The following is a 26,394-nucleotide window of genomic DNA, read 5'->3' on the forward strand; positions in this document are numbered from 1 at the left end:
AGATGAATTCTTATTAAAAGGCTGCGTTTCCTCCAGATACGTGCAAGTATGAGTAGCGAGGGAAGTATGTCCACTACGAGTATATAGATCTGCACTGAGTGAGGACAGGTAAATGATTCTATTGGTTCTTAACAAACACATCCCTCGCTATGCATCCTCGTACATCTCTGGTGGAAACGCAGCTTAAAGTTGGTAAAGTTTTTTTTTATGGTAGGTACCTAATGATTACATGGAAAGACTACTTTTCCACTAACATTCACTAGAACATTCATAATTAAATGCTTTAAATTGTTTACGTATGTTCTCATGGTTATACCGTTTTAACAAAAATAAATAGAGAATTATGCTTAGTAGGTATAATGAACATACGTATTACTAAAGTCGAGTTTTATATAATCTGACTTCAGACTAGGAATCTCTTAGTTAAATTAAAAGCCAGGTTTTTTACATAACTAAAATAAAAATTGTTCATTAGGATAAAACAAAACTACACTAAATCATGTAGAATTCCTCATAAAAATATCAAACTTTTAATTACTTAACGTGGTAGATTACTCGAGAATTTTGCCAGTTAGTTAATATCTATTTACATTCTTTTCTGAAATTTAATTTTTATTAAACGTCCGTCGAAAAAAGTACTAAAAATGGTAATCCAATAAAACCGACTAAAAAAAGTTGGCATAATATACATTTGACTTTCATTATAGTTATACCAAATGCAGATTGAGTAGACGTAATTTTAATTACATTTAATTACATACAACCCCTTCACAAAAGGGGATTCTTAGTTATAAAATAAGCTAAGCCTGAACCCTGTACTAGCTAGCACCTTTCTCCGCGTCTGGCCACAGCACGTCCGGGTGGTTCAACATGTAATATGTCATGTGTTTGTCATTACCGTGAGTCGAAGCCTTCGTCCCTAGACACATCAAAAACTGACTCTTCTCCAAATGCTTATCACAGTCTACCGAGTGGAAGATATGCACCAAACTGTCATCTGGACCTCGATACACAGTCAAATTCGACTTGATCATAGTTTCAAATAATTGAACGTCTTCCAACCCCCAACCCTTAATGGTCAGGTCGAACCCGCCCACCCTTTCAAAGTCCCTCTTAAATATACTTAATATACCAAAACCGTATTGCCTAAAGTACCCATAGTCGTCATGTATCTCTTTACTGTACTTCAAATTAGTGAGTTCTCGCTCCGATTTAGCACCACTTTCGGAACTGTCCACGTACTTACCTAAATCACTATTTATTACGAACGTTTCTCCTTTGAATTTGTTATAGTCCTCTCCATTTACTACGTCAGGATCGTATTCACTAAACACTATAGGGAAGTACACTTGATTGTATTTGATTGTGTTTATTCTTATCCGCCTAAGACTTTCAAAGTTAAACATTACGTCGACGTCTATAAAGGAAACTAAGTCGTCGTTTAAACACTGCTTCAGTCCTTCGGTGAGCGCAGCGCCTCTTGAAAATGTCGTCGATCCCATTCGGACGACTTTTATCTCTTTCCCGTATAGATCCTTATAATAGGTGATAAGGGACTCTGTATTACCGTAGTCCATCGGACTCTTACTGTCTAAGTATAGTACGACTATTAACGTCACAGCCTCGTCAGTTTTCAAGACAATGTCTTCATAATTTTTCATGAAACGTGCGAAGATTTCTTGCCTGCCCATAAGGGGCAGTATAAAATTGATTATTCTAATATACACAGGATACTCTTCTATATCAGCGTCGCTCCATTTGAGAACATTAGGTAGGTTATTCTGGAGCTTCATTAGTCCCGTTTCGAGGGCCTCCTTGACCCCCAATTTCCCGAAGTCGAGGAAGCTATTCTGCTGCTGACTAGACTCGTCAAAGTCGTAGTCCATGGGGTCCTTTGCATCGGCATTGTCCGACAACTCAGGGTCCTCGCTCGGTGCTGGCTCTCCCATTGGAAGTTCTCTTATCTCCATCCCTGAAAATGTAAATAATTTAATAAATTAAATGTTCATTTACCGCCCACTTAGGTAACCGGCGTTGTTGATGGTTTAGAACGAATCCGTTATTATTGTTCATTCTATTATTTTTTCCAATTAGATAGTCCATATATCTAACTTAAGAACATCATTGAGTATCATAACATTCCTTTCATATGAACTCAACTGTCTGGTGCATTAATTCGACATTATACGTGTAACTTAATAGTATCGTGATATGTAATGCAGGTGTCATATTGAGAACTGCCTCTTGTAGCTGTATAGAAGCTTATAATATTCATTACTAAACAATTCTTACCAGTAAACGTCTGCTGCAGATAAGCATGCCTCCTGACTGCAGCAGTCATCTTGCGTCCTCGGTACCTCCGATACCGGAGCAGCAGGTCCAGTATATGATCAGCTCCGTGCAGCGGATCTAATCTCGTATAGCCGTATAGAAGCTCATTGAAATCGATTACTCGACCACGCTGTCTTGATGGGGCGTTAATTATTTCCATTACCTGAAATGAAATTGGAAATATATCATTGTTGGTGCAATAAGAAAAGTAGTAATTATCAGTCTATTTTATTTTGATCTTATTAATGGCCTACGGTTTCTAATTTTACTTCCTAAACTACAGTTTCTCCGAGAGCCCCATCTCGTTAGCCAGTGGACAAATTTAACGTCAATTGTCTACGAGTATGTAAATATATATATTAAAGAACACTGCTAAACTTTCTTCTATCATAGTCGGTGCAGAGTTAGCTTAGACGGACTTTACAGATAAGATCATCAGACTGGCTGTTATTATATCTGGGCGATACTGCGTTGGTGCTCGCCAGTAGGTATACCTACTTGTGACGATTTTTTGTAGTATAACATTTATGTTTAGGTTGTACAACCTTCAGTTAATTATTAATACACATGTTTCGTTTTTCTTCTGTGACACATATGTCACAATCACAATTCATATGGTCGATAAGGTCCACATACTGCTACCGCTACCGGTGATCCTTCGTTGCTACTTGCAAGTGAGGATACTCATAAAAGTCATAAACTACGTAAAGGTTAGTGAGATACAGTAGAATCCGTTTATTATGACTCCGCTTATACTGACCAACCGCTTACTATGACGTAATTACTGTGGAAAGTTTGGTTTTCATATAAAACTCTTTGTGATAAATTCGGATAAGTGACAAACCGCTTACTATGACCTAAAAATCCTATTTCCATGAAATTATGGCCGGTTATACTGACACCTTCGCTGGTTTTCGTGGCCGTCACCACGTCTTTCCATGCGAGGACGTTTGGTGCGTTCGTGGCGTGTAAGGTATTTTAGTTTTGATTCTCAGTGACAAGTTGATATTTGTTAAAAGTTTAATAAAACTCATCTCTCACAAAGGAATTTGAGATTAATTTGGAAAACTTAACAAATAAGAAGTTGTACAACTATGCTTTATATGACATCCGCTTAGTATGACGTGTTTGTCAGTTCCCTTCGATGTCATTATAAGCGGATTCTACTGTACTTACTTCTCGAATAACATCGTCCAGCGCCTCTTTCAGCGGGGACTCGATCCTCCTCTTGGGGTTGGAGTGCGTGGTCGAGTATATCGACTTGCTGATGAAGTCGAACGTCAATATGTCGTTCAGAGTCGTCGGTTGATATCGGCTCATGTCGATGGGGGCACCTGAAAAAATAAAAAAAAAGCGGCCAAGTGCGAGTCGGACTCGCCCATGAAGGGTTCCGTATTTAGGCGATTTATGACGTATAAAAAAAAAACTACTTACTAGATCTCGTTCAAACCAATTTTCGGTGGAAGTTTGCATGGTAATGTATATCATATATTTTTTTTAGTTTTATCATTCTCTTATTTTAGAAGTTACAGGGGGGGGGACACACATTTTACCACTTTGGAAGTGTCTCTCGCGCAAACTATTCAGTTTAGAAAAAAATGATATTAGAAACCTCAATATCATTTTTGAAGACCTATCCATAGATACCCCACACGTATGAGTTTGATGAAAAAAAAATTTTTGAGTTTCAGTTCGAAGTATGGGGAACCCCAAAAATTTATTATTTTTTTTCTATTTTTGTGTGAAAATCTTAATGCGGTTCACAGAATACATCTACTTACCAAGTTTCAACAGTATAGTTCTTATAGTTTCGGAGAAAAGTGGCTGTGACATACGGACGGACAGACGGACAGACGGACAGACAGACAGACATGACGAATCTATAAGGGTTCCGTTTTTTGCCATTTGGCTACGGAACCCTAATAAAAATGGAATGAATACTTTTTATACAAATGTGAACAAAGTGTTAGTATAATCATTATTGTGCACCACAAGGTGGAAAAAGACAATGCAGGAAATAATACACAAATATCTTATTTAATTTAGAATGCCATACCATAACGCCCAAAACCCTATTCGGTCATCAGATTACCTACGCTTTACAATTTATTCTGGATTGGCTTCGGTCTTAGAAGCGCTGGTGGCCTAGCGGTAAGAGCGTGCGACTTTTTAAATCCGGAGGTCGCGGGTTCAAACCGCGGTTCGTACCAATTAGTTTCGGAACTTTATGTACGAAATATGATTTGATATTTACCCGTCGCTTTTCGGTGAAGGAAAACATCGTGAGGAAACCGGACTAATCCCAATAAGGCCTAGTTTCCCCTCTGGGTTGGAAGGTCAGATGGCAGTCGCTTTCGTAAAAACTAGTGCCTACGTCAAATCATGGGATTAGTTGCCAAGCGGACCCCAGGTTCTCATGGGCCGTGGCAAAATGCCGGGATAACGCGAGGAAGAAGAGGAAGGCTTCGGTCTTGAAAGGTATTCCGTCGGGTTTATGGTAAAGTCTCTTAGACACGTCGTAGTACCTATCTACGGAGCCATTCTGTTCGGGGAACACGTGCCAGTAAGTAAAGATGTAAAACTAACCTTATTTTAGTTCTAAAACTTAGCGACCTTCTACAAGAAAATCACAGTGTAACTTCTTTTCCAACCGTCTAAGATAAGTAAACCTATAGAATGTAGCCCACCACTTGTTTTTGGGGCACATCAATTGCGTTGAGTTCTATAGATAACTCACCTAATATAGTGTTGTCTCCCGCGTACTCCTTGTCTCCAATCTTTGCAGGGAAGAGAGGCACGTCCCCTGGAAGCATGTAGTCCGCCACTTGCTCTTGCGGTACATGCAATTCCTTCATGCACATCGCTATGTCGCGGTGCAGGTCCACTGATAGCTCACGGGTGTCTTGTATACGGAGGTTCTGAAATAAGAAGAGAGGTCTCTATTATTTTTGATGACAAAACATATTAAACCGAGGTTTTGATCTACGAAAATTACCATGAGATTTAAATTCAAATTGATTGTTAGTATGTAGTACGTAAATGCTTGCTGTATGCTTGTTAGATAGTAGGTATATATAATCAGATTTCTTTAAAGCAAGGAATTCTGAAACCGTCATTACTGTTGGTATTAAGACAGAGAACGCACGTGAGTTTAAAAGACTTGGTACAAGCAGTATAGTGTTAAATTAACAAACGTCTTTGATGTTTCACGATCATTACATGGTCAGTTATTTTTAGTTACTCTTTAACGTAATCACCAGTTTATTAGGCCTTTGCTCTCCGTATTATGCGAATTTAAGAAAAAATATGAGAGATCAACGCTTGGCGCCTACATTTTCCTGATGATATTATAATTGTCACTCGGGCAAGTACATTCATGTGATATCCATAAGTGACAAATAAAGCTTATAGCCGTTTATGGCCTTGTTACCTCGAGGATATGATAATTCCAGGGCGTTGAACTAACTATCATATCGCAGTCGAAGAAGCGTGGATTGTGTATTCGTGGGCATTAAAAATAATAATGGCATTGTTCTTGGCCATTAGCTATACTTACTGACCAAGAAATATTGCAAATAAATGACAGTAAAGAGATAACGGATTTCAATGAATAATATTACTTACCTACGACGTAATTAAAACTAACGCATAAACTAAAGAACGAAAACAGGAAGTCGTCGGCGGTATGTACACGAAATTAATTATTAAGAACTTATATCTGACAAACACTTCATTTCGATCTCTGGTTGATCAAACAGGCAAATTTGTGTAAAAAGTACGTACATAAATATCCTGAGCTCAATAAGAATTTAACTGTACATACTTACCTATAAAGAATTAAATAGGGATATTCAAATAATGTTCGCCACAATGACGTCAGTCGCACGCGCTCTCAGAAATAAACTTGTTGCGTAAACAACTCATGTGCAAAGGAAGTGTTGCCTAGGTACTTAGTCATTCATTTGTTTTAATTGTTAGACGCCTCAACTAAGTAAATAAGTAAATAGTTTTGTGAGGAATAGCGAAGGTGCACACGGGACTAGGTAGAATTTAGCACAAATAATTAAAAAACATGTCTAGATCTAGGCACGTTGAGAAAATAATGATCAAAACCAATGCAGCAAATATGTACTTAAATTTAAGAAGGTGTAAGAAAATAATGTCCACTTTTTTTTCATGCGATACCGTATTTCATCATTTTGTCAAAGGGGTAGGCATGAGAGTCAAATAATAATAACCGCAGCTATAAATAAAGTGAGGGTTCAACATTTTTATTCAGCGTTAAAACAACCCTTACGCAAAAAAAACAACCTAGCTAGACAGTTAATTACAGATCATGTTAGAAACTCAAGCTAGGAACTAGGAATGTCTATAAAGATAAGTAGGTATTGTCATATTTCGTAAAGTTCATTGCCACTTGTAAAGGTCTGCCACGTGTTAAACTATTTGCAAGGATTGAAATTTAAAACGAGGTTTACATTACGAAACTACCTGTAGCGACGAGACAGCATAGTTGTCCGGTTGCTTAAATTTTGCTTTGTATGATAGTTTTTGTTTTTTTGGAGACATTGGTGTTTCTGAATTCTACATGAACCTTTTTGGACGCAATGGTACTTTCTCAGTTTCATGTTTCTGTTTCGTTGTAGGTAGGTATTCTCGGTATTATCGTAGAGAAAGCCAATTGTTCTGCAGAAAGTGAGTGTAGGTGTTAAGTGGGTAAGCAATCGGTATTAGCTAATAAAGTGTCTGTTTTATTACTTAGGAAGAGACACATATACTATGAAATGCAGTATGTTGTACCTTTACGACCCATTTTGACAGACATTTATTGAAATTTAGCTTAGCCCAACCTAAGTTAGGGTTTAAGTAAAAAATCTCCTACATGTTCAAATATCGAAACGTCTGAATAAACAAGCTGTTTTTTTAATCCCATACACTATGACAGATTGATCGGACCAATCGAAACAATCGCAAGGATTTCAATACTCACATTTATAATATTATTAGAATAACAAAATGAATAAACCAGTTGCAGTGTTCATAAATTTCAGTTCAGCCTAGCTAAACGGCTTCTGATCGTTACTCAACGAAGCACCTGGCACCTGCCAAGTAAAAGCAGCACGATAGGACCAAATTTTATTGGTTTGCAGCTTGTGCATGTGACGGTTTTCTTCACGAAGTGCAGCGCCAGTGACAAACGCCAGGTGTATGTACCGACACTATACCGACTGCTGTGGTGCAAGAATCAGGCTCGGCACCTTAAAGTATGCAGCTTGTACATGTGGCGGTGGTCCGTCACGGGAATCACGGGATGTAGCGTGATAGCTCGGTGCACCCCGCGCCACTTCAAACACCTTATGTTGGCTTCAGGCACCCTGTGGTGCATGAGTCTCCTTACTCCAGGACCCTGCTAACTGAAAGCACGCGTATTATCTAAAAGTAAGTATGCAGCCTGTACATGTGGCGGTGGTCCGTCACGGGAATCACGGGATGTAGCTTGATGGATCGGTGCACCTCCCGCCGCTTCAGACGCCTTGTATAGACACCAACTGTGGTACATGAGTCTCCTTACACCAGGACCCTGCTAACTGAAAGCACGCGTATTACCTTAAAGTAAGTATGCAGTCTATACATGTGGCGATGGTCCTTCACGGGATGCAGCGTTATGGCTCGGTGCACCTCGCGTCGCTTCAGACGCCCGGTGTACGCTGCTGCGCCGCTACCGTTATGGTGTAGGATCGTTTGCATCTGGAAACGAAAGATGCTTATATTAAGCTTTAAGCATTTGAGAATATTTAAAATAAATTATGCTTTATTCCTTTAACGTTTTAAATTATACTTCTCAGCTAAGTTTAGATAATCATCAGCCCATCAATTGTGGTTGATGCAACCGGGCTGTCCGGGTCTATACACTCCGCAAGATGGACAATAATAAAATTATGTGTCCATCTTCTGTGTCAGACTGTAGGTAAGTATGTTACCATTGTTACGTATAGAAAGAGTAAATTAAATCGTTTCATGTTACCACAAATTGATAACGGTGTATGTGTGACTATACAAATTGATTATCCATCAACAATTTTACGCCTTCTCATTGTCTATTGACCTACGATATCATTCTTACTACTTTTCGCGCGGAGGCGAATTGAGCACACAAGGATACCCAGTATAGTGGGGTCCCCGATACGACAAGTTATTACGAAACTGGAAGTCGCTATTCACTGGTTCTTCTGAAAACACAACTCGCCCGCGCGCAATAGCAATGACAATACACGGTAAACATGCCTACTCAAACAAATCTAATTGAGCACACAATGCAACCAAAATAATCACGCGCACGAGATGTATGTGACGCTATACGAGCCAGGGACATTTTTACATGGCGGTTTATTGTTGTGCACACACAGATTATCATACGTGACGCTATTTGACATGACCGTGGTCTGAATGCCAATTTTGTTTGAATTTACTATTATACTGAGCGAAAAATTTAACGTCAATATTTATCGGAGACTTCACACTAATCACACTAGATGTATATACATTACTCTAAAGTTAATGAATTCCATATTACATGCGGCAATTTAATACAGCACATTATAGCACAGAAAACAGTAGCTGCTAAAAGTATAGCTACAACAATTAACATCTAAGCCGACTATACCTATAATATGTAGTGAGAAAACCCAGACATGTATTAGAAACAAAATATTATAAGTACGCCATACTGGCTGATTGTGACGCACTTTTTGTAACATAAACATCATTTATATTTCTCAATTTATAACAATAAATGATTTGTATTTGTATTGTATCTTTACTTTTGAATTTGAATTTGGGATCACGGTAAAGTTATCGAATAATGAACGTAACGTTACTGCACTGCCAAGATAATCGCTAATCATTATGATATGACGTACTGAAGTAGTTCGAGACACTTATCAAACCCGAAACAGAGATTATAATGACAAGATAAGAACTACTGCGAAGTGGCGCCGATGACTGTGTTATAGCTTTCTATCAAGTGGTTCCGATCTGCGTTTTCTGCAGTGTACTTGCAACCAAACCAACACTAGAGACAAGTACATACCAAAGTCAATAAAACAGCTAATCTATTACTCACTTTCAGGATCTTTTAGTAATCAATTAGAGCATTATTTATAATGCACTTATAAATGACATAAATCTATCTTATCACCGGTTCGCATAATAGAAAGAAGTTCCGTTTGTCCCGAGAAGATTACCGTAATTTTCAGTAAATAAGGATCTATCGTTAAGAAAAAAACAGTATAGGCACTATCTATCTATGTATTCTGGCAAATAAATAATTTGTAATTTGTATTTGTATCTCTTATTTGTATCTATTATTTTACGTACCTACCTAGTTTGAAAGAGAGAACAAGTATAAATATAGTGTAAATATAAAAAAATAAAAAATAAAAATAATAAGTATAAGTATAAAATCATTCAAAGCAAAGATAAGTCTTATATAATACATTTACAGAACAGATCAATTACAATAAAGAACACTATTATTTCCAAACAGGTGCATCCATAACATAACAACTTACTTTTTTTTTCCAGTAAGGGTATTTACTTGTGTGATGAGCACAGATATTTGTTCCTGAGTCATGGTTGTTTTCTATGTATTTAAGTATTTGTATATTATACATATCGTTGTCTGAGTACCCACAACACAAGCATTCTTGAGCTTACCGTGGGGCTTAGTCAATTTGTGTAATAAAGTCGTATAATATTTATTTATTTATTATTTGTATACTCGTACTGAGTCAGTACTACTGACATAGGTACTTATTCCTACTGCCAAAAATAATATAGTATTAAAACCAATAACGATAGTTCAAAAACACGTCATTCAATCGAATCGCCAGTAATCTGACCAGTGAGCTGATACCCTAAACATTGAGGTTATCTATGTTGCGATATGGGTTATACGTTAATTAATTGGAAATGAATGAAAATAATATTATAAACGTACATTATATATATTTCGATAAAACATTATAGTTGTATTATCGTAGCGTACCTATGTGGATTATTTCAGTTTATACCAACAATGAGCAGGCTAACGGGTTAATTTTAGTGTCTAAGGGCCACTTGCACCATTCACTAACCCGGGGTGAACCGGTTAAACCTGGAGTTACCATGGTTACCAGTACAATTTGACACTGGGTTAACGGTTTAACCAGTTAACCCCGGGTTAGTGGGATGGTGCAAGTGGCGCTAAAATGTACTTACTATTATACTATTCTTATTGTTTTAATTCCACTGGAACTTGAATGCGTTGTTATGAATATTTGTATGCAGTAGGTAGTTTATTTGAACTATTCTACAGTGCTATACTTATAATATGTAATTAATCACTACATAGTATAACACAAAGTCGCTTCCCGCTGTCTGTCTATCCCTATGTATGCTTAGATCTTTAAAACAACGCAACGGATTTTGATGCGGTTTTTTTTAATAGATAGAGTGATTCAAGAGGAAGGTTTATGTATAATTTGTTAACCCGTGCGAAGCCGGGGCGGGTCGCTAGTGTAATTATATTTTTATCTAACAACAACCGAAACTTATTCGGCGTCGGTGTCTAAGCTGTTATAAACGTGATAACAACTCTGTCTGTTTGTCTGATCGGCCAGTGTGAACACGCTCTTACCCAGCGTATTCACAACTTAAGTGTGATCCCAGTTCTCGTGAGAATCCGCAGCATCTGACATCTGATCTGAGCTCATGGCGAGTTTTATTGGGTAATTAATTATGTAATTTAAACATTGCGCTGTAGATCTCACTTGCAGTTTCTCTCACTTGTTGTCAGTAAACGTATTACTCAGGACTTGCATGTTAATCGTTTTTCAATTTAGTAAAATAAATACGTGAATGTAAATTAATGTTTCCGATGATCGCGACTACTTAATTATGGTTTAGAAACGTTACGAAATGGTTAGTCAACAATTTTATGATTATGTAGGTATATTTTCTATAAAATCTGTTAAGTTACTGTTCCTGGTCAGTTTTATTGTCAGACTTTGCTTTAGCCATGCTTTCATACAATTCAATAAAAATATTCCTTTCATCTAATTTAAGTAAGTATCGATTGAATTTTTTTTTCGCTTCAGGTGTTAACTTTTTAATATGACTTACTTTATTATTTTAGAAAAACTTGCAAAGTCGTTCAGGTTTACGATATACACCGTGGGCTGGTAAAATCCGACAGATTTTAACTACGCATTCCTGAGGTCATAAGGACCAAAAATGTTATATGTATTATAATACTTTTATGAGCTTTGGTTTTATTCATACTGTCATACAAATCATAAAACTACGTTATGATCCGATGACAATGAAGTAGGTATGACTGGCAGTACATTCATAATTGCATACCTATTGCCTACCTATATGTGAGCCGTTACCTAGCAACAGAAAGTGAAATGATGACAGCCAATCGTCGTGAGTATCACAATGATCTGATCTACAAGATAACATTATAGATATGACACACCGTCACTAGTTCACTACCCACACGGAACGTTTAGCTTTCAACAGCTGATAAGATCTTTCGAAAGTGAATTCGTCAGTGACACTAGCACCGGTATGGCTGACTATAGTGAGTATGTAATATACCTAATTGTTTTTAATTTAGTATTTTAACGTCATAATTATGAAAGTAACTTTTTATCCAGGTTAAAGAATTTATGAATTTATCATCTAAGTAATACCTTTAAACGAGCAATTCTTGCATATTTATTTATATATTTATTTATTTATATGTATATATATTTCGGGGATCTCGAGAACGGCTCTAACGATTTCGATGAAATTTGCTATATGGGGGTTTTTGGGGGCGAAAAATCGATCTAGCTAGGTTTTATCTCTGGGAAAATGCGCATTTTCGAGTTTTTATATGTTTTCCGAGCAAAGCTCGGTCTCCCAGATATCTATCTATCTATCTAATACCTTTAAACGAGCAATTCTTGTTTATCTATCTATCTATATATATAAATGCAAGTGTCCTGACTGACTGACTGACTGACTGACTGACTGACTGATTCATCAACGCAGAGCCGAAACTACAAAAGATAGAAAGTTGAAATTTGCACACTAGGTTGCATTTATAAAGTGTACAAGAGATAAGAAGCGATTTTGAAAAATTCAACCCCTAAGGGGGTTAAAAAGGGGATGAAAGGTTGTATGGGGAACAAGTTTTATTTTAAGCTAAGAATTTGAAACTTTGTAAAAATGTATTATATTAAAAAACAAGAAAACTAATTTCAGCGTTTTTGAAAATTCATCCCCCAAGGGGGTGAAAAAGGGGTTAAAAGTTTGTATGGTGATCAAATATTTTTGTGAGTGTGGGACTTGAAACTTTGCATATGGGGATATTATTATAAGACAGGAAAAGTAATTTCAGCGTTTTTGAAAATTCATCCCCTAACAGGGTTAAAAAGGGGTTGAAAGTTTGAATCCATTACAAATGCTTTGAAACTTCTTAGAAAGGCATAATAGCCGATTACAAAAAAAAAGTAATTGCAGCGTTTTTGGAAATTCAACCCCTAAGGGGGTTAAAAAGGGGATGAAAGTTCGTCTTGGGGTGCAAATTTTATTTTGATCTAGGAACTTGAAACTTTGCAAAAAGGTATTAAATTAAAATACAAGAAAACTAATTTCATCGTTTTTGAAAATTCATCCCCCAAGGTGGTGAAAAAGGGGTTGAAAGTTTGTATGGAGATCAAATATTTTTGTGAGTATGGGACTTGAAACTTTGTATATGGAGAAATTATTATAAGACAGAAAAAGTAATATCAGCGTTTTTGAAAATTCATCCCCTAACAGGGTTAAAAAGGGGTTGAAAATTTGAATCCATTACAAATGCTTTGAAACTTCTTAGAAAGGCATAATAGCCGATTACAAAAAAAAGTAATTGCGACGTTTTAGGAAATTCAACCCCTAAGGGGGGGGAAAGGGGATGAAACTTTGTCCGGGGGTGCAAATTTTATTTTAAGCAAGGAATTTGAAACTTTGTAAAAATGTATTACATTAAAAAACAAGAAAACTAATTTCTGCGGTTTCGAAAATTCATCCCCCAAGGTGGTGAAAAAGGGGTTGAAAGTCTGTATGGAGATCAAATATTTTTGTGAGTGTGGGACTTGAAACTTTGTATATGGGGATATTATTATAAGACAGGAAAAGTAATTTCAGCGTTTTTGAAAATGTATCCCCTAACAGGGTTAAAAAGGGATTGAAAGTTTGAATCCATTAAATTGCTTTGAAACTTCATAGAAAGGCATAATAGCCGATTACAAAAAAAAGTAATTGCGTTGTTTTAGAAAATTCATCCCCTAAGGTGGTGAAAAAGGGGTTGAAAGTTTGTATGTAGATCAAATATTTTTGTGAGTGTGGGACTTGAAACTTTATATATGGGGATATTATTATATAACAGGAAAAGTAATTTCAGCGTTTTTGAAAATTCATCCCCTAACAGGGTTAAAAGGGATTGAAAGTTTGAATCCATTACAAATGCTTTGAAACTTCTTAGAAAGGCATAATAGCCGATTACAAAAAAAAATAAGTGCGACGTTTTAGGAACTTCAACCCCTAAGGGGGTAAAAAAGGGAATAAAACTTTATCATGGGGTAAAATTTTTATTTTAAGCTAGGACCTTGAAACTTCGTAAAAAGGTATTAAATTAAAAAAAAAGAAAACGAAATTCAGCGTTTAAAAAAAATCATTCCCCGAGGTGGTGAAAAAGGGGTTGAAAGTTTGTACGGAGACCAAATATTTTTGAGAGTGCGGGACTTGAATCTTTGTATAAAGCCATATTATTAGAACTCAAGAAAAGTAATTTCAACGTTTTTAAAAATTTGTCCCTTAAAAGGGTTAAAAAGGGGTTGAAAGATTGTATAGGGTTTAAATTTAATTTTAAGCTACGAATTTGTAACTTCGTACAAAGTTATTTCATTAAAAGAGAAGAAAACTAATTTCAGCGTTTTTTTTAATTCAACATTTAAGGTGTGAAAAAGGGGTTGAAAATTTGTATGGAGGTCAAAATTTTTCTTTTAAGTGCGGGACTTGAATCTTTATATAATGACATACTATTAGAATACGAGAAAAGTAATTTCAGCGTTTTTAAAAATTCATCCCCTATAAGGGTCCAAAAGGGGTTGAAAGTTTGTATAGGGTTCAAATTTTATTTAAAGCTAGGAACTTGAAACTTCGTAAAAAGGTATTTTATTAAAAAATAAGAAAACCTATTCAGCGTTTTTAAAAATTCATCCCCCGAGGAGGTGAAAAAGGGGTTGAAAGAGTGTATGAAGATCAAATATTTTTGCGAGTGCGGGACTTAAATCTTTGTATAAAGTCAGTCAGTCGCGCGCGCGCATCGGTTCGTACGGTAGTTTCGCTCGCATAATTCATTGCCCAAGGTGGTGAAAGGGGGTTGAAAATTTGTATGGAACCCAAATATTTATTTGAGTGCGGGACTTGAAACGTTGTATAAAGGCATAATTATTAGAATACAACTAAAGTAATTTCAGCGTATTTAAAAATTCATCCCCTAAAGGTTTAAACAGGGGTTGAGAGTTGGTAGAGGGTTCAAATTTTATTTAAAGCTAGGAACTTCTAACGTCGTAAATAGGTAGTTAGGTAGCAGGTTTTATTAAACAGTGGACTTGAAAATCTTCTGGGGGTTGAGAGAGATTATATCGAGAACAATTTTATTCAGTTAGGGGCTTGAAACTTCGTAGCCAGGTTGTGAAAGACATATCTCATGCGTTGTATAATAATTAACAAATGATTAACCGTCCCTACTGCTATCTTTTGCTGCCTAATGTTCTAAGCTAATGTAGAATTTATAACCACCAATATACAAATCCACGCGTACGAAGTCGCGGGCAACAGCTAGTTTATATATATATTTCGGGGCTCTCGGAAACGGCTCTAACGATTTCGATGAAATTTGCTATATGGGGGTTTTCGGGGGCGAAAAATCGATCTAGCTTATCTCTGGGAAAACGCGCATTTTCGAGTTTTTGTAAGTTTTCCGAGCGAAGCTCGATCACCCAGATATTTATTATAAATACGAGTACCTGTGAGCCAAATTATGAATTTATTGAATAGTCGAAAAAGGGATTTCACAACTAAAGTTTTAATGGCACAATTTTAATAATAGAATCCGTTGTGATTTTACTAAGCATATCATAATTATTTATTTTGAATGTTTTATGCTTACTAATTGCAACATGCAATATTACTATACGTCTTTGTTAGGCTGAAGATCGTTGAAAGTATGTAGCTATACTTTAGCTATTGACTGTGAAATGAAACTTACAGTGGGCAATAAAAGTTTCTTGTTGACATTTTGAAAAATGTGTGTGGCCATGAAAGTTCGTGGTAAAATGTTATAATACTGTAAAAAATGTATATTGCAGTTAGCCGAGTGCCCGACTTCTTGTCCCATTGTGTGGTAATCGGTCGCCTTAATTTGTGGAACAAACGGACGTTAGGATCCCGTGTCTGCCGCGCTAACCAACATACATACATATTTAAGTATACAGTATCTGGGAGACAGAGCTTTGCTCGGAGTTCTTTTAAGGGTTCCATACCTCAGAAGGAAAAAACTGACATTTCTCAATTTGTAAAAATAAATGTTTTTAATTTTGAAAAACACCCTTAACATTAAATAAATTTAAAACAGACTACATTATTTAATTACTTTGCCTCTTTCCGTCATAATCTCACAAGTATTCGTCAGCATTGGGACAAATTTCACTCTAGCTCTAGACTCTTATCAGCTTAACGATTGAATCGCCACCTAAGAAGTTTCACTTTAATAGTAACCGTTTTAATCCTGCCTATAAAAACTACTAGGTACTTACTTGGCTGGCGCAATGACCCAAAATGAGTCTTGGCCTCCAACATAAGAGCACGCCACTTTGCTCTGTACAGAACGGTATCACGCCTATAAAAATAAACCTATTATTACTTGACAGAGAAAGACCTCATAAACATTATCAACCCATATCCTTCCACAGTGGGACAGTCTTTCTCACGATAATTACGACGAGTACCTAATCATTAAATAAAGTGCGTTTGTCCAAAGTACTTTTATCAAGAAAATATGATTTTGATAAACGTCTGGGCATGTGACTGACTCCCACAATTCAATTCTGCTCGGAAGTGGAAAGTGTATTTTTTACAATGAAAGTATTTCGTTTCCTGAATACATTCACTTATTTATTGACATAAAATGCACTATAAATTGGTTGCATAGATAAACGAGACTCGTACAGTAATGGTAGGAGTTTTAAGGCCGAGCCACACCGGCTGCGTGTGCACGCTGCAGCTCAGTCATGCGTGCAGTAAAATAAAATACTCCTACGACAGTACCTACATCATGTGACTCCCGTTGCAAATGGAAGCAGCTCACCTAATGCCGCCATTGCAATTGTAATAATTGCAATGGCGGCATTAGGTGAGCTGCTTCCATTTGCAACATATAACATGCCTGGTTAATACCTAACATCGATTTGTTCCCACAGGCCAAATTATTTATATAAGACGTATTTTTTTGTAATCTTTGTGCTATGTTGTAAATCTCGGAGTAATAATCCAATATGGAGTGGTGACACGCACTATTTTCTATGTGAAAAATTCTGCCGTTTTCGGCGCGGGGGGCGAGGAACGCACACAAATAATGTAAACACTAATGCATTTTTTGCATGCGTCGCTACACACGCACACGACAAAATTATCAAACACTAGCATAAACTATATTCACACAAATACAAGAACAAACACAGACAACCCTGTCCGTGAACGAGATGATGTCAGTTCTAAGTAAACGTTGAAGTGCGAGGGACTTGTCGATAATATTGTCGATATTTTATTTATTGACTGAATTTTAACTGTCTGCTTTAGTCAATTATAACCATCAAAAACATTACATGTAAAAAGGTGCAAGTCCCGCAACGCTTCTACTACAAAAAAGTTTTGAGATGTAATGCTAATGTGAAACAAAGTCGGTTATTTTAATCAGTGCCAGGGGGTGTTAAAATCGTATGAATAAAATATCTTGATAGAAGATCAATTATTGAAAAATACCTAGCCCCGCCTAAATACTGGAAAACTGATTCAATCGACGGCATTGGATAACTGTCGTATACAATCTTCTTATTTACCGCCCTGTAATCGCAGCAAAGTCGCTTGCCACCACTGGCTTTGTCGATTAAAAATGCTGGTGACGCATACGGTGAACTCGATTTTTCAATGATACCTTTATCAAGTAGTTGTTTAATATGTGCCTCCATTTCCGCGGCTTTCGGCGGCGACAGCGGATAAAATCGTGAGCGAACCGGAACATTATCAATGAGTTTTATCTCATAGTTCAGGATGTTAGTTTTACCTAATTTTTCCGTTACGACTTCTTTGTGTTTTCCTAATAAATTTTCCATTTTACCTCCAATTTCTTCATCGTTTTGAATGCTGTTAAACTGTACTATATCTTGCTGCTCTTCATTTTTTAACAATGGTATTTTATAATGCGGCATAAAGTCAAATATCACGTATCCATAAAATGGATATGGGACTAGTTTTGTTTTGTTAATAAAATCGCATCCTAATATAACAGGTGCAATTAAACTCGGTGCTACTGTAAATTCAAATTTCCAAGTAAACTTATCAATTGAAATCAATACGGTTATAACTTCGGTAGCTGTAAAAACTTGTCGCCTAGCGGTAGTACATTGAATATTGCACCGCGACGTAACCACCTTACGACGACCTTTGAGTTTATCTGCTAAGTCCTGAGTAATAAATGATCGAAACGCGCCCGAGTCCACTAACGCGGTAAGAATATTATTACAAATAACTACTTGTAAGCATGGTTTATTGGTTTCCCTATAACTAATTATTTTGCCACCTTCTTGGACTACTGCGAGAGGAAGCTGACGGTGGATATCGTTGCTTACTCCCTGTTCGCGTTTCCCGCGTAATTTGACTGTGTCTGTAAACGTCTACGACGCTGTTCACAATCACGCCCGAAATGACCATAAGAATTGCATTCATAACAACGTGGGCCGCGCTGCGTTGTTTGAACCTGATTAGCAACCGATGTATTTGCGTTAGGCAAGCCCGACCCGCCGGCGGTGACCTCTCGCTCGCCCCCATGCGCTAACCGGTTCCCGCGCGAAAACGATGCACTCGACTCCCGTGCCGGTTGACCATATTGCCGATACGTATTACTACCAACATTTAACTGGTTCCTTTGATAAAAGTTATGCGAGTTTTGTGAATGCAATTTGTCTCGTAAAAGAGCGCCCTCAACCTCACTACTTATTTGCGCTAATTGCGACATGTCCTTTATGTCCATAGGATTGCATTTAATGTAATAATATATCCTTGGAGAAATTCTACTTAATATAGTTTGCATTAACATTTCCTCTGACCAGCCCAGATTGAGCGCCTTCGCCACCGCAACTACAGAATGCGCAAACTCTAATAACGTTTCGGACTCATATTGATAACGCAAGCACATTTCATTTTTTAACGTTTCAATATGTATCGGAGATAAAACCTCGCTTAAAATCAGTATTTTAATATCTTGCCAATTATGTAACGCAGCTGCCCGACGGAACCACCAATCCGCCAGAAACCCAGTTGTCCTGGTCATTATCCAGGTCACATACTCTGACTGGGGAACTAGCTGGAGTTGAGTAATTTTATCGACGCTGATAATAAATTTAATAAGCTGTTTAGCCACCTTGCCATCACAAGTTGGTAACTCCGCGAGCATTTTTTGCAACACTTTTAACTTATTTTTATCGACTCGATTATGTTCACCTACCGCGTTCGCGGGTGACTCGACCTTTTGACCGTTAAGGCACGTCGATGGAGTATGCGACATTTTTTCTGTTTCGATCGTATTAATTCGTTTCTTTAACTCTGATATTTGATTATTTTGCGACTCAATCTTTTCCTGTAATTGTCTAATAGCCGGATTCAAATTTTCCAAATTTAACGACTTAAAATATTTAAACATGTCCGACACTCGAGTAACGGTTTTTTCTTCTGTGTCGGACATTTTGTTACCGATACGTACTAATTAATGCCAAACAAGAAAATATTAGACCTAATTCGGGGTTTCGCAACCTCCACCAATTGTGACAATGTGTAGGGGTGAGAGATAGGTAAGGGATGGTACTCACAGCTAGTCCTTTGAATTGTCCAAATTACAGTGCACTGTTCACTCTTTTCACTCGCGTTTCGGGGCCCTTTGGTTTCGGAAGGCACACGCGACACTGAGGGTGCAGAACTTCACCCTTTCGAATTATTTTTGAAGAGTCCGGGACGCACACGCGCGATGTGTGTCAAGCTCGGAGCCAGATCGCATTCTGCCGAGCGTTCCCGAAAGATCGCCGTGAGTTATGATTTTGGGACGGGGAGGGTAGTTGGAAACTGCACATTGTCACATTGTAATACCTACGTATAATAAACTTGGCCATCGCACGGCTGCATAATGACATAAGGATCATCGTCACCTATTAAAAATAATTCTAATTGAACATAACGCTAGCGCTAATTGCAGTTTGAGCATTACATATATTTACGAGTACGGTAAGAGTAAAGCATTATGTGCGATTGCCAAGTCATTATATGTATTACAAATTAAAGATATCTTATTGATACGGTTTTAACACCGGGGTGGCACTGATTAAAATAACCGACTTGGTTTCACATTAGCATTACATGTCAAAACTTTTTTGTAGTATAAGCGTTGCGAGACTTGCACCTTTTTACATGTAATGTTTTTGATGGGATCTCATCTCTTTTTGTAGACAGTCCTTCTTTCGGGTACTCATACCCATACTATGTATACACATATCATAACAAAACACATCTTTATTCATACTCACATCGTAGGTACATACATCGTAGTGTACCTTTACTTTACCTACTATTTGTAGGAACTGCAACAGTAACTTTGTAATAGCATATATTTATATGGAATTATAAACTTACTTATGCAGTTCTTAGATATTTAAAACGTGACTGATATTGCAATATTTTTAGGTTTTCGATGGCTTGATAAGTTGAAAACTACTTATGTTTAAAATTTATTGCATCTTTTGGAAATCTAAAAAAATAAATCAAAATTACAATATATTTGTAATGTTCATATAGATTTTATCGATATTGGTTTTTATGGTGTCCCATCACTAACTATGGTAGAGTGATACCAGAGTAATAAATTAAAAGTGCCTATTTATGGAAAATGACGGCAGTAAAATACCTTAAAATAAATAAATTACAATACTTACAAACATTGGACATGTCAAATAAAAAATATACGATAGAAACTAAGAGAAAAATGAATTTTCAAACAGTAGTAGGGTAGGTGCGTTAGTTTTCGTCCAGCTCTAGTTTTCGTCCACTTGACGAAATTGAATATAAATCTACATTGCTGCACAAATTTGGACTTAATGCAATCCTTAATGTCGAGACAATATATCTATCTACATAAAAAATGTATTTGGCAAGTAGTAAATTAAATATCAAATATGTTATTTGCTAATCTGTCATGTGGACGAAAACTAGAGACTAGAGCATGGACGGAAACTAGTACAATGACCCTATATCGGTAATATCACGTTATTTATGATTTATTATACTATTTATTTCATTGAATGGATTATGTTGATATAAAAATAAGGTGTTATAGAAAAATAATGTGTTATATAAATTATATAACAATAAGCAACGCAAATTGGAAGTTAGGTATACCTAATGAATATTTAGAAAGTCTTCTTTAAATTTTACCCTAAATTAGATATAGTACCATGAAGTGGTATCACTTTCAGATTGACAATGTTTCTTAGTTTTTTGCTAAATTAGTGCACTATTTGATAATATTTACATGTAATAGTACTTACATATGAAAAGAAACGTGTTCTTTAAGTACGCTAGATGTGTCCGATCGGTTTTTACAGGAGAAAACGCTACAATTCGGCATTTTCTGCTCCTAACATTCCGCTTAGACTGACGTTTGCTGAATGGCGTATGACGTATGGCAACTAGTTTTATATAACCTCCTTGACCGGTGGCCGCCGACTTTTGGCAGAGGGGAACGCCTGTTAATGGCGGTTCCTGTTGGTTTATTATTCCGAGTTGTAAATATACATTCGTATTGACGAAAGATTTTAATTAGTTTTTCTTTTATCACTGAATCCATATTAAAAACCAGCACGCGCACCGACCGAGTTGTAAATAAATACAAGCGAGCTGCGCGTGTACAGTCGACGTCAAAGAGAAATTTACAGCCAAAGTAACAATAAAATGTTTACACGACCTAAATGCTATGACAATAAAGTCGTGTAAATAATTTTTTGTAACGTTAGTCGTAAAGATCTCTTTGACGTCGACTGTACACGCACAGCACCTATGCAGCACCGAGCTGTGCGTGTCCGAACCTGCTCGGTTCGCCCTCTCATAGGGATCGTAGTTAAACACAACGTCATCACTGCACGCAACGAAGCGACGTTGCCGCTCCGCTGCGTGGACGCGTGCACGCAGTACGCAGCCGGTTTGTCTTGTCGGAGCTGCGTTGCGTGCAAGTCACGCGTACGCGCACGTCACGCACACGTCACGCAAGCGGTGTGTCCTCTCTTATGTGTTTTCGTATTCTACAACGCAGCGGGACGCGTACGTGTACGTGCACGTCACGCACACGCATCCGGTGTGGCTTGGCCTTTATGGTCACTTTTGGAAACATCTGCAATATTTGTCCGACTCTTTCTAAATACCTTCGAAATGAACTTTCAAGGCATAAATATTTTTATCGCTGCTTGGACTAAAAAGAACCAGGTGAAAGTTATGCATTTTTACGATGTTTTATACATAAGCACGTAGCAAAGCAGCCTAATATCATACCCAACCTATATCCACTAGATGGAGGACCGGAGGTGGGTACATAATATAGGCGCCTAGATAGCCTTGAAACTAGACCCAATCATGGCTTTCTCGCGTGTCTCGCGTTCCTAACTGGTTCCTCGACCCAGCTTCTCTGCACTACTTTGTACATCTCGTTACCTGGGTTGTTATTGCCATAGCTGATGTGCGCTATCTTTGACGAACCAGAATAATTCCTTCCTGGAAGCTACAAACTATTCACCTTCAGTTGAGTTGAAACCGTCTTTCGCGCCAAATCAGATTTTTGTGAAACGAACCAATATTTTTAGTTCAGTTGATTAACGATCGTGATCACATTTCCGGTCAATGGTATTCTATTCAAATGGATACCGGAACGAACTTAGTGGTTCGGTCAGCATCGAATAAATAGTGAGAAGTGGCCAAATATGTCGGAACACATCCTTATTTTTAAGGTAACAAAGATGTTACAATGCATTTGGGCACTTTTGTCGTCACTATTTTTTGATGTTAACTGTCCATAAGTACAAAAATAAATGCATTAGGTACATGCATCCATTTTAAGTAAATTTAAGTAATAAAACTTCAATGGGTTTTGAATGGCCGACAAGAACGTTATTTATATAGTGCTCTACCTTCAAAAGCGCGTGATTAAATTGAAACATGGTAGGTAAATTAGACTGTTTACAGTCATAACAAAAGCTTGGGTTTATCAATGTATGGTCCATCAACTTCCCGCTGATTTCGTCGTGAGTGAAGACAAGAGACGCTCGTCATCTTTGGTAATTTTAGGCCCACTTTTAGCCGATTATCGAAGCACGAAACTCGTTTGAAAGCACAAAACTCATACTTTTAGTAGAAGCATCTTCAGGTGACGACAGATTCGAGTCCGATTAGTTTATTGACAGTAATTGACTGGGTCTTCCTCATTAGGTCTCTAGGTCGTCGTCACTCATTTTCATTCGTTCGTTTTGGCCTTAATTTTAATAATTTTATAGTAACTTAATTTTATAGAAACCATAAACGGACTCGCTCGAACATTTGAATGAAGCATAAATAAATATAATTCTGGCTCTAACAGTTCAGAGTCGTATTTTGCATAGCGAAATTGAACTTCATAATAAAATATGGAACAAAGAAACTGTAAAATAATCAACCAGTTGGTTGATTGGTTGGTTGGGTGGCCCATTTGGCCCAATCTTCTCAATAAACAAACGGTTCCTTTAATCAAACTGCACTTGCTTTTTTATAGGCCAACATCTTTTCAGACATGACCTAAATCTATCTAATTCAGTACCCAGACAGACTTGCGTAGATACCATCGTGAAATTGAGTTATTCGGCCACATTCACTTGTTTTAATGGTAGGTCGGTAGGTAGGTATTTGAATGGTAGATGATTACTTTTATTTAAATAAATAAAGGAAAAGCTTACTTCAGTATTAGCAGTAACACTCCTGATGTCCATCGGTAAACCATATGCCCTTTGTAATAATGTTCACGAACTGTCAGTTCACAATGTGGGCGATGGTAATACCTATCATTAGGGATGATGACACATGTTGAATTTTATAACAAAATCTAGTAAAATAGATAGCAAATGAGCAATTTATCACAATATTGTGGATATTAAATTAAAATATTGAAAAATTACAAAAATACAGGACCTGAAAGTTTCAAAATTAAAGTTTTTTTTTAACTTCCTAAAACGATAAAAGTAAGGGTACCATTCGATTTCTTACATTTCATCCAAAAAAATATAGTATAGCAACTATATACATTAAACGCAATATTTCACCGACAAAAACGCAATTTTCTTGTTTTGTCCATACTACAAGATGGGCTCCCAGAGACCTTGACGTCACGTTCCCTTGTCGTTTTGTTTAGGGCGTTTCGCGAGTGAAGTGCGACTGTCGGCCTTTGACTACAATTTCTGACTTTTGTGTTACTTTAATGCAATGGGTCCCATATAGACATTTGATCCTAAAAACAAACCCGATCGATTGATACCATAAATGAAAATTAGTCATGTAGCCTTTTATAATCATTCGCTTGCCCTTTTGCCATTCACTCGGAGTCGGCCCAGCCGGCCTAGCCAAGGTTACAATCGCTATCGCTTCGACAACGAAACGCTTTGTGTCTCTCTATCACTCTTCCATATTAGTGCGACAGTGTCAGTTGCGTTTCGATCGCTACGAAGCGTAAGCGATTGGCGTCTTGGCTACGCGGCCAGATGTATTTTTCTTCCACACCTCTCTGTTGTCGTCATCTAATCTCATTATTCACCTGCACTTTCTACTCCTTACCCTTATCTCCATACTTTCTTATCTCTCTCACAGTCCATCCACATTTCCTAGGTTTTCCCTATTGAGTCACTTTATGAGATTTGGAATATCCATAATCTCTATTTCAATGTAGAGTTTTATGGATTACTTATTAAGGATTAATTGGTTACGTTAGATATTTAACTGATTATTCTAATTAGCGTCCATTTTGTTTATGTTATCAGTATTTACTATATATCACGATAAGTCCTTGAATTTATGTTTCAGTAATTCTAAAGTTGGTGTTTCCACCGTGGTACATATTCTATTGATTATCGCAGAGAACCACTGTGATATAGGTAGGTAATTAATACAAGACTTGAAAAGTAATATATACTTGTGCATGTTAGGTATTACTGAAAAGTAGGTGCTTAGTTTTATTACCCTTTTCAAGCAACTTCTGTGCCCTAGAAAGAGAGAGAGAGAGAGAGGCATGTAGCCTCTAGCCCACTAGCCAAAAACAAGAAACAGTAAAGAAGGAAAACGTTAACGAAACTTAGTTTGGCGAAAACCACAGTTTTATTCTATGTATAAGGCTTCTACAAACGTTGCAACAAATGACATGCGATTTTAGTTAATTGCCGGCTAAGTAGAAGCAACGAATTCATCCAATGCCACAATGTATAGGGATGATGACACATGTTGAATTTTATAACAAAATGTAGTAAAATAGATAGCAAATAAGCAATTTTTCACAACAATGTGGATATTAAAATAAAATACGGAAATGTGACACAAATACAGGACCTGAAAATTTCAAAATTTAAGTATTTTTTTTAACTTCCAAATACGATGAAAATAAGGGTACCATTCAATTCCTTACATTTTATCCAAAAAAATATTGTATAGCAACTATATACATAAACGCAATATTTCACGGACAATAACGCAATTTTCTTGTTTCGTCCAAACTACAAGATGGGATCTCAGTGACCTTGAAGTCACGTTCACTTATCCTTTTCGCGAGTGAAGTACGACTGTCGGATTTGACTATAATTTCTGACTTTTGTGTTGCTTTAATGCAATGGGTCCCATATAGACATTTGATCCTAAAAACAAACCCGATCGATTGATACCATAAATGAAAATTAGTCATGTAGCCTATTGCAAATCGCAAGCGATTATCGGCGACGCCAATAATATCAAAGTTATTTCCAAACATGTCAAACAGAGAACAAGACCAAGACAAGTGACGATTCTGTGTCGAGTACCGGCAGATCGCAATCATACAAGACAGAGGAAGCACTTACTTGCCCCCCAGCCGTTTAACAACTTGGTAGCCCAGACACCATTGAGAATAATATCGCGAAAAGAGCAAGTGAACATTCAGGAAATTGTTAAATTCTTTAGTGTCGTTTCTTTACCCATCATTGTCCCATTACTCGGTAAGTTGTTTAATCGAATTTAAACTGTTGTGAGACATACTGACATTACAGTGACTTAAAACAAGCGAGTCTAAACCGTAAAATTATTCAAAGTTGTTTAATGTTTACCTCACAAATTGGTACCTAAACAAATGGACAGAGTCATACCAGCTCTAGAGGAATTTTCATGTGCGGTGGGGTTGTAATAGCGTTACAGTGGGTATAAGATTTTTCTAGGAGTAGACACGAGTTTTAAAAGGCCTGCAAGTCCTGCAACGCGAACTTGAATGAACTCGTATGAATATGTAGGCGCTTTTGCCGTCTAAAGCGCATACCTGCACTCAGATGTACGCTTATCAGCCACCGTTAAAGAAGGAAATGTGAAAAAGGACACGCAGTGATCATACTGTCGCGAACAATATCTCACATCCCAATCACC

The 26,394-nt window shown here is 37.1% G+C and overlaps 2 protein-coding genes across 2 annotated transcripts in view; one reads left to right on the forward strand and one right to left on the reverse strand.

Moving 5' to 3' along the window:
* Positions 1-686: 686 nt before the first annotated feature.
* Positions 687-26,394, reverse strand: part of LOC134656459 (chondroitin sulfate synthase 1) — a 77,933-nt gene continuing 52,225 nt past the window's right edge. The window contains exons 2-6 of the mRNA XM_063511994.1: positions 7,939-8,079; positions 5,069-5,249; positions 3,508-3,665; positions 2,293-2,494; positions 687-1,972 (exon numbers count right to left, since the gene is read on the reverse strand). Coding sequence (XP_063368064.1) covers positions 819-1,972; positions 2,293-2,494; positions 3,508-3,665; positions 5,069-5,249; positions 7,939-8,079 — 1,836 coding nt within the window. The 3' untranslated portion in view covers positions 687-818. The remainder of the gene's footprint in view (positions 1,973-2,292; positions 2,495-3,507; positions 3,666-5,068; positions 5,250-7,938; positions 8,080-26,394) is intronic.
* The window catches only part of LOC134656467 (large ribosomal subunit protein uL23m), a 315,632-nt gene continuing 300,437 nt past the window's right edge, over positions 11,200-26,394 (forward strand). The window contains exon 1 of the mRNA XM_063512007.1: positions 11,200-11,215. The gene's annotated coding sequence lies outside the window, so the exon portion shown is untranslated. The remainder of the gene's footprint in view (positions 11,216-26,394) is intronic.

This window comes from Cydia amplana, chromosome 18, assembly GCF_948474715.1.
Source record: "Cydia amplana chromosome 18, ilCydAmpl1.1, whole genome shotgun sequence".
Lineage (NCBI taxonomy): Eukaryota > Metazoa > Arthropoda > Insecta > Lepidoptera > Tortricidae > Cydia > Cydia amplana.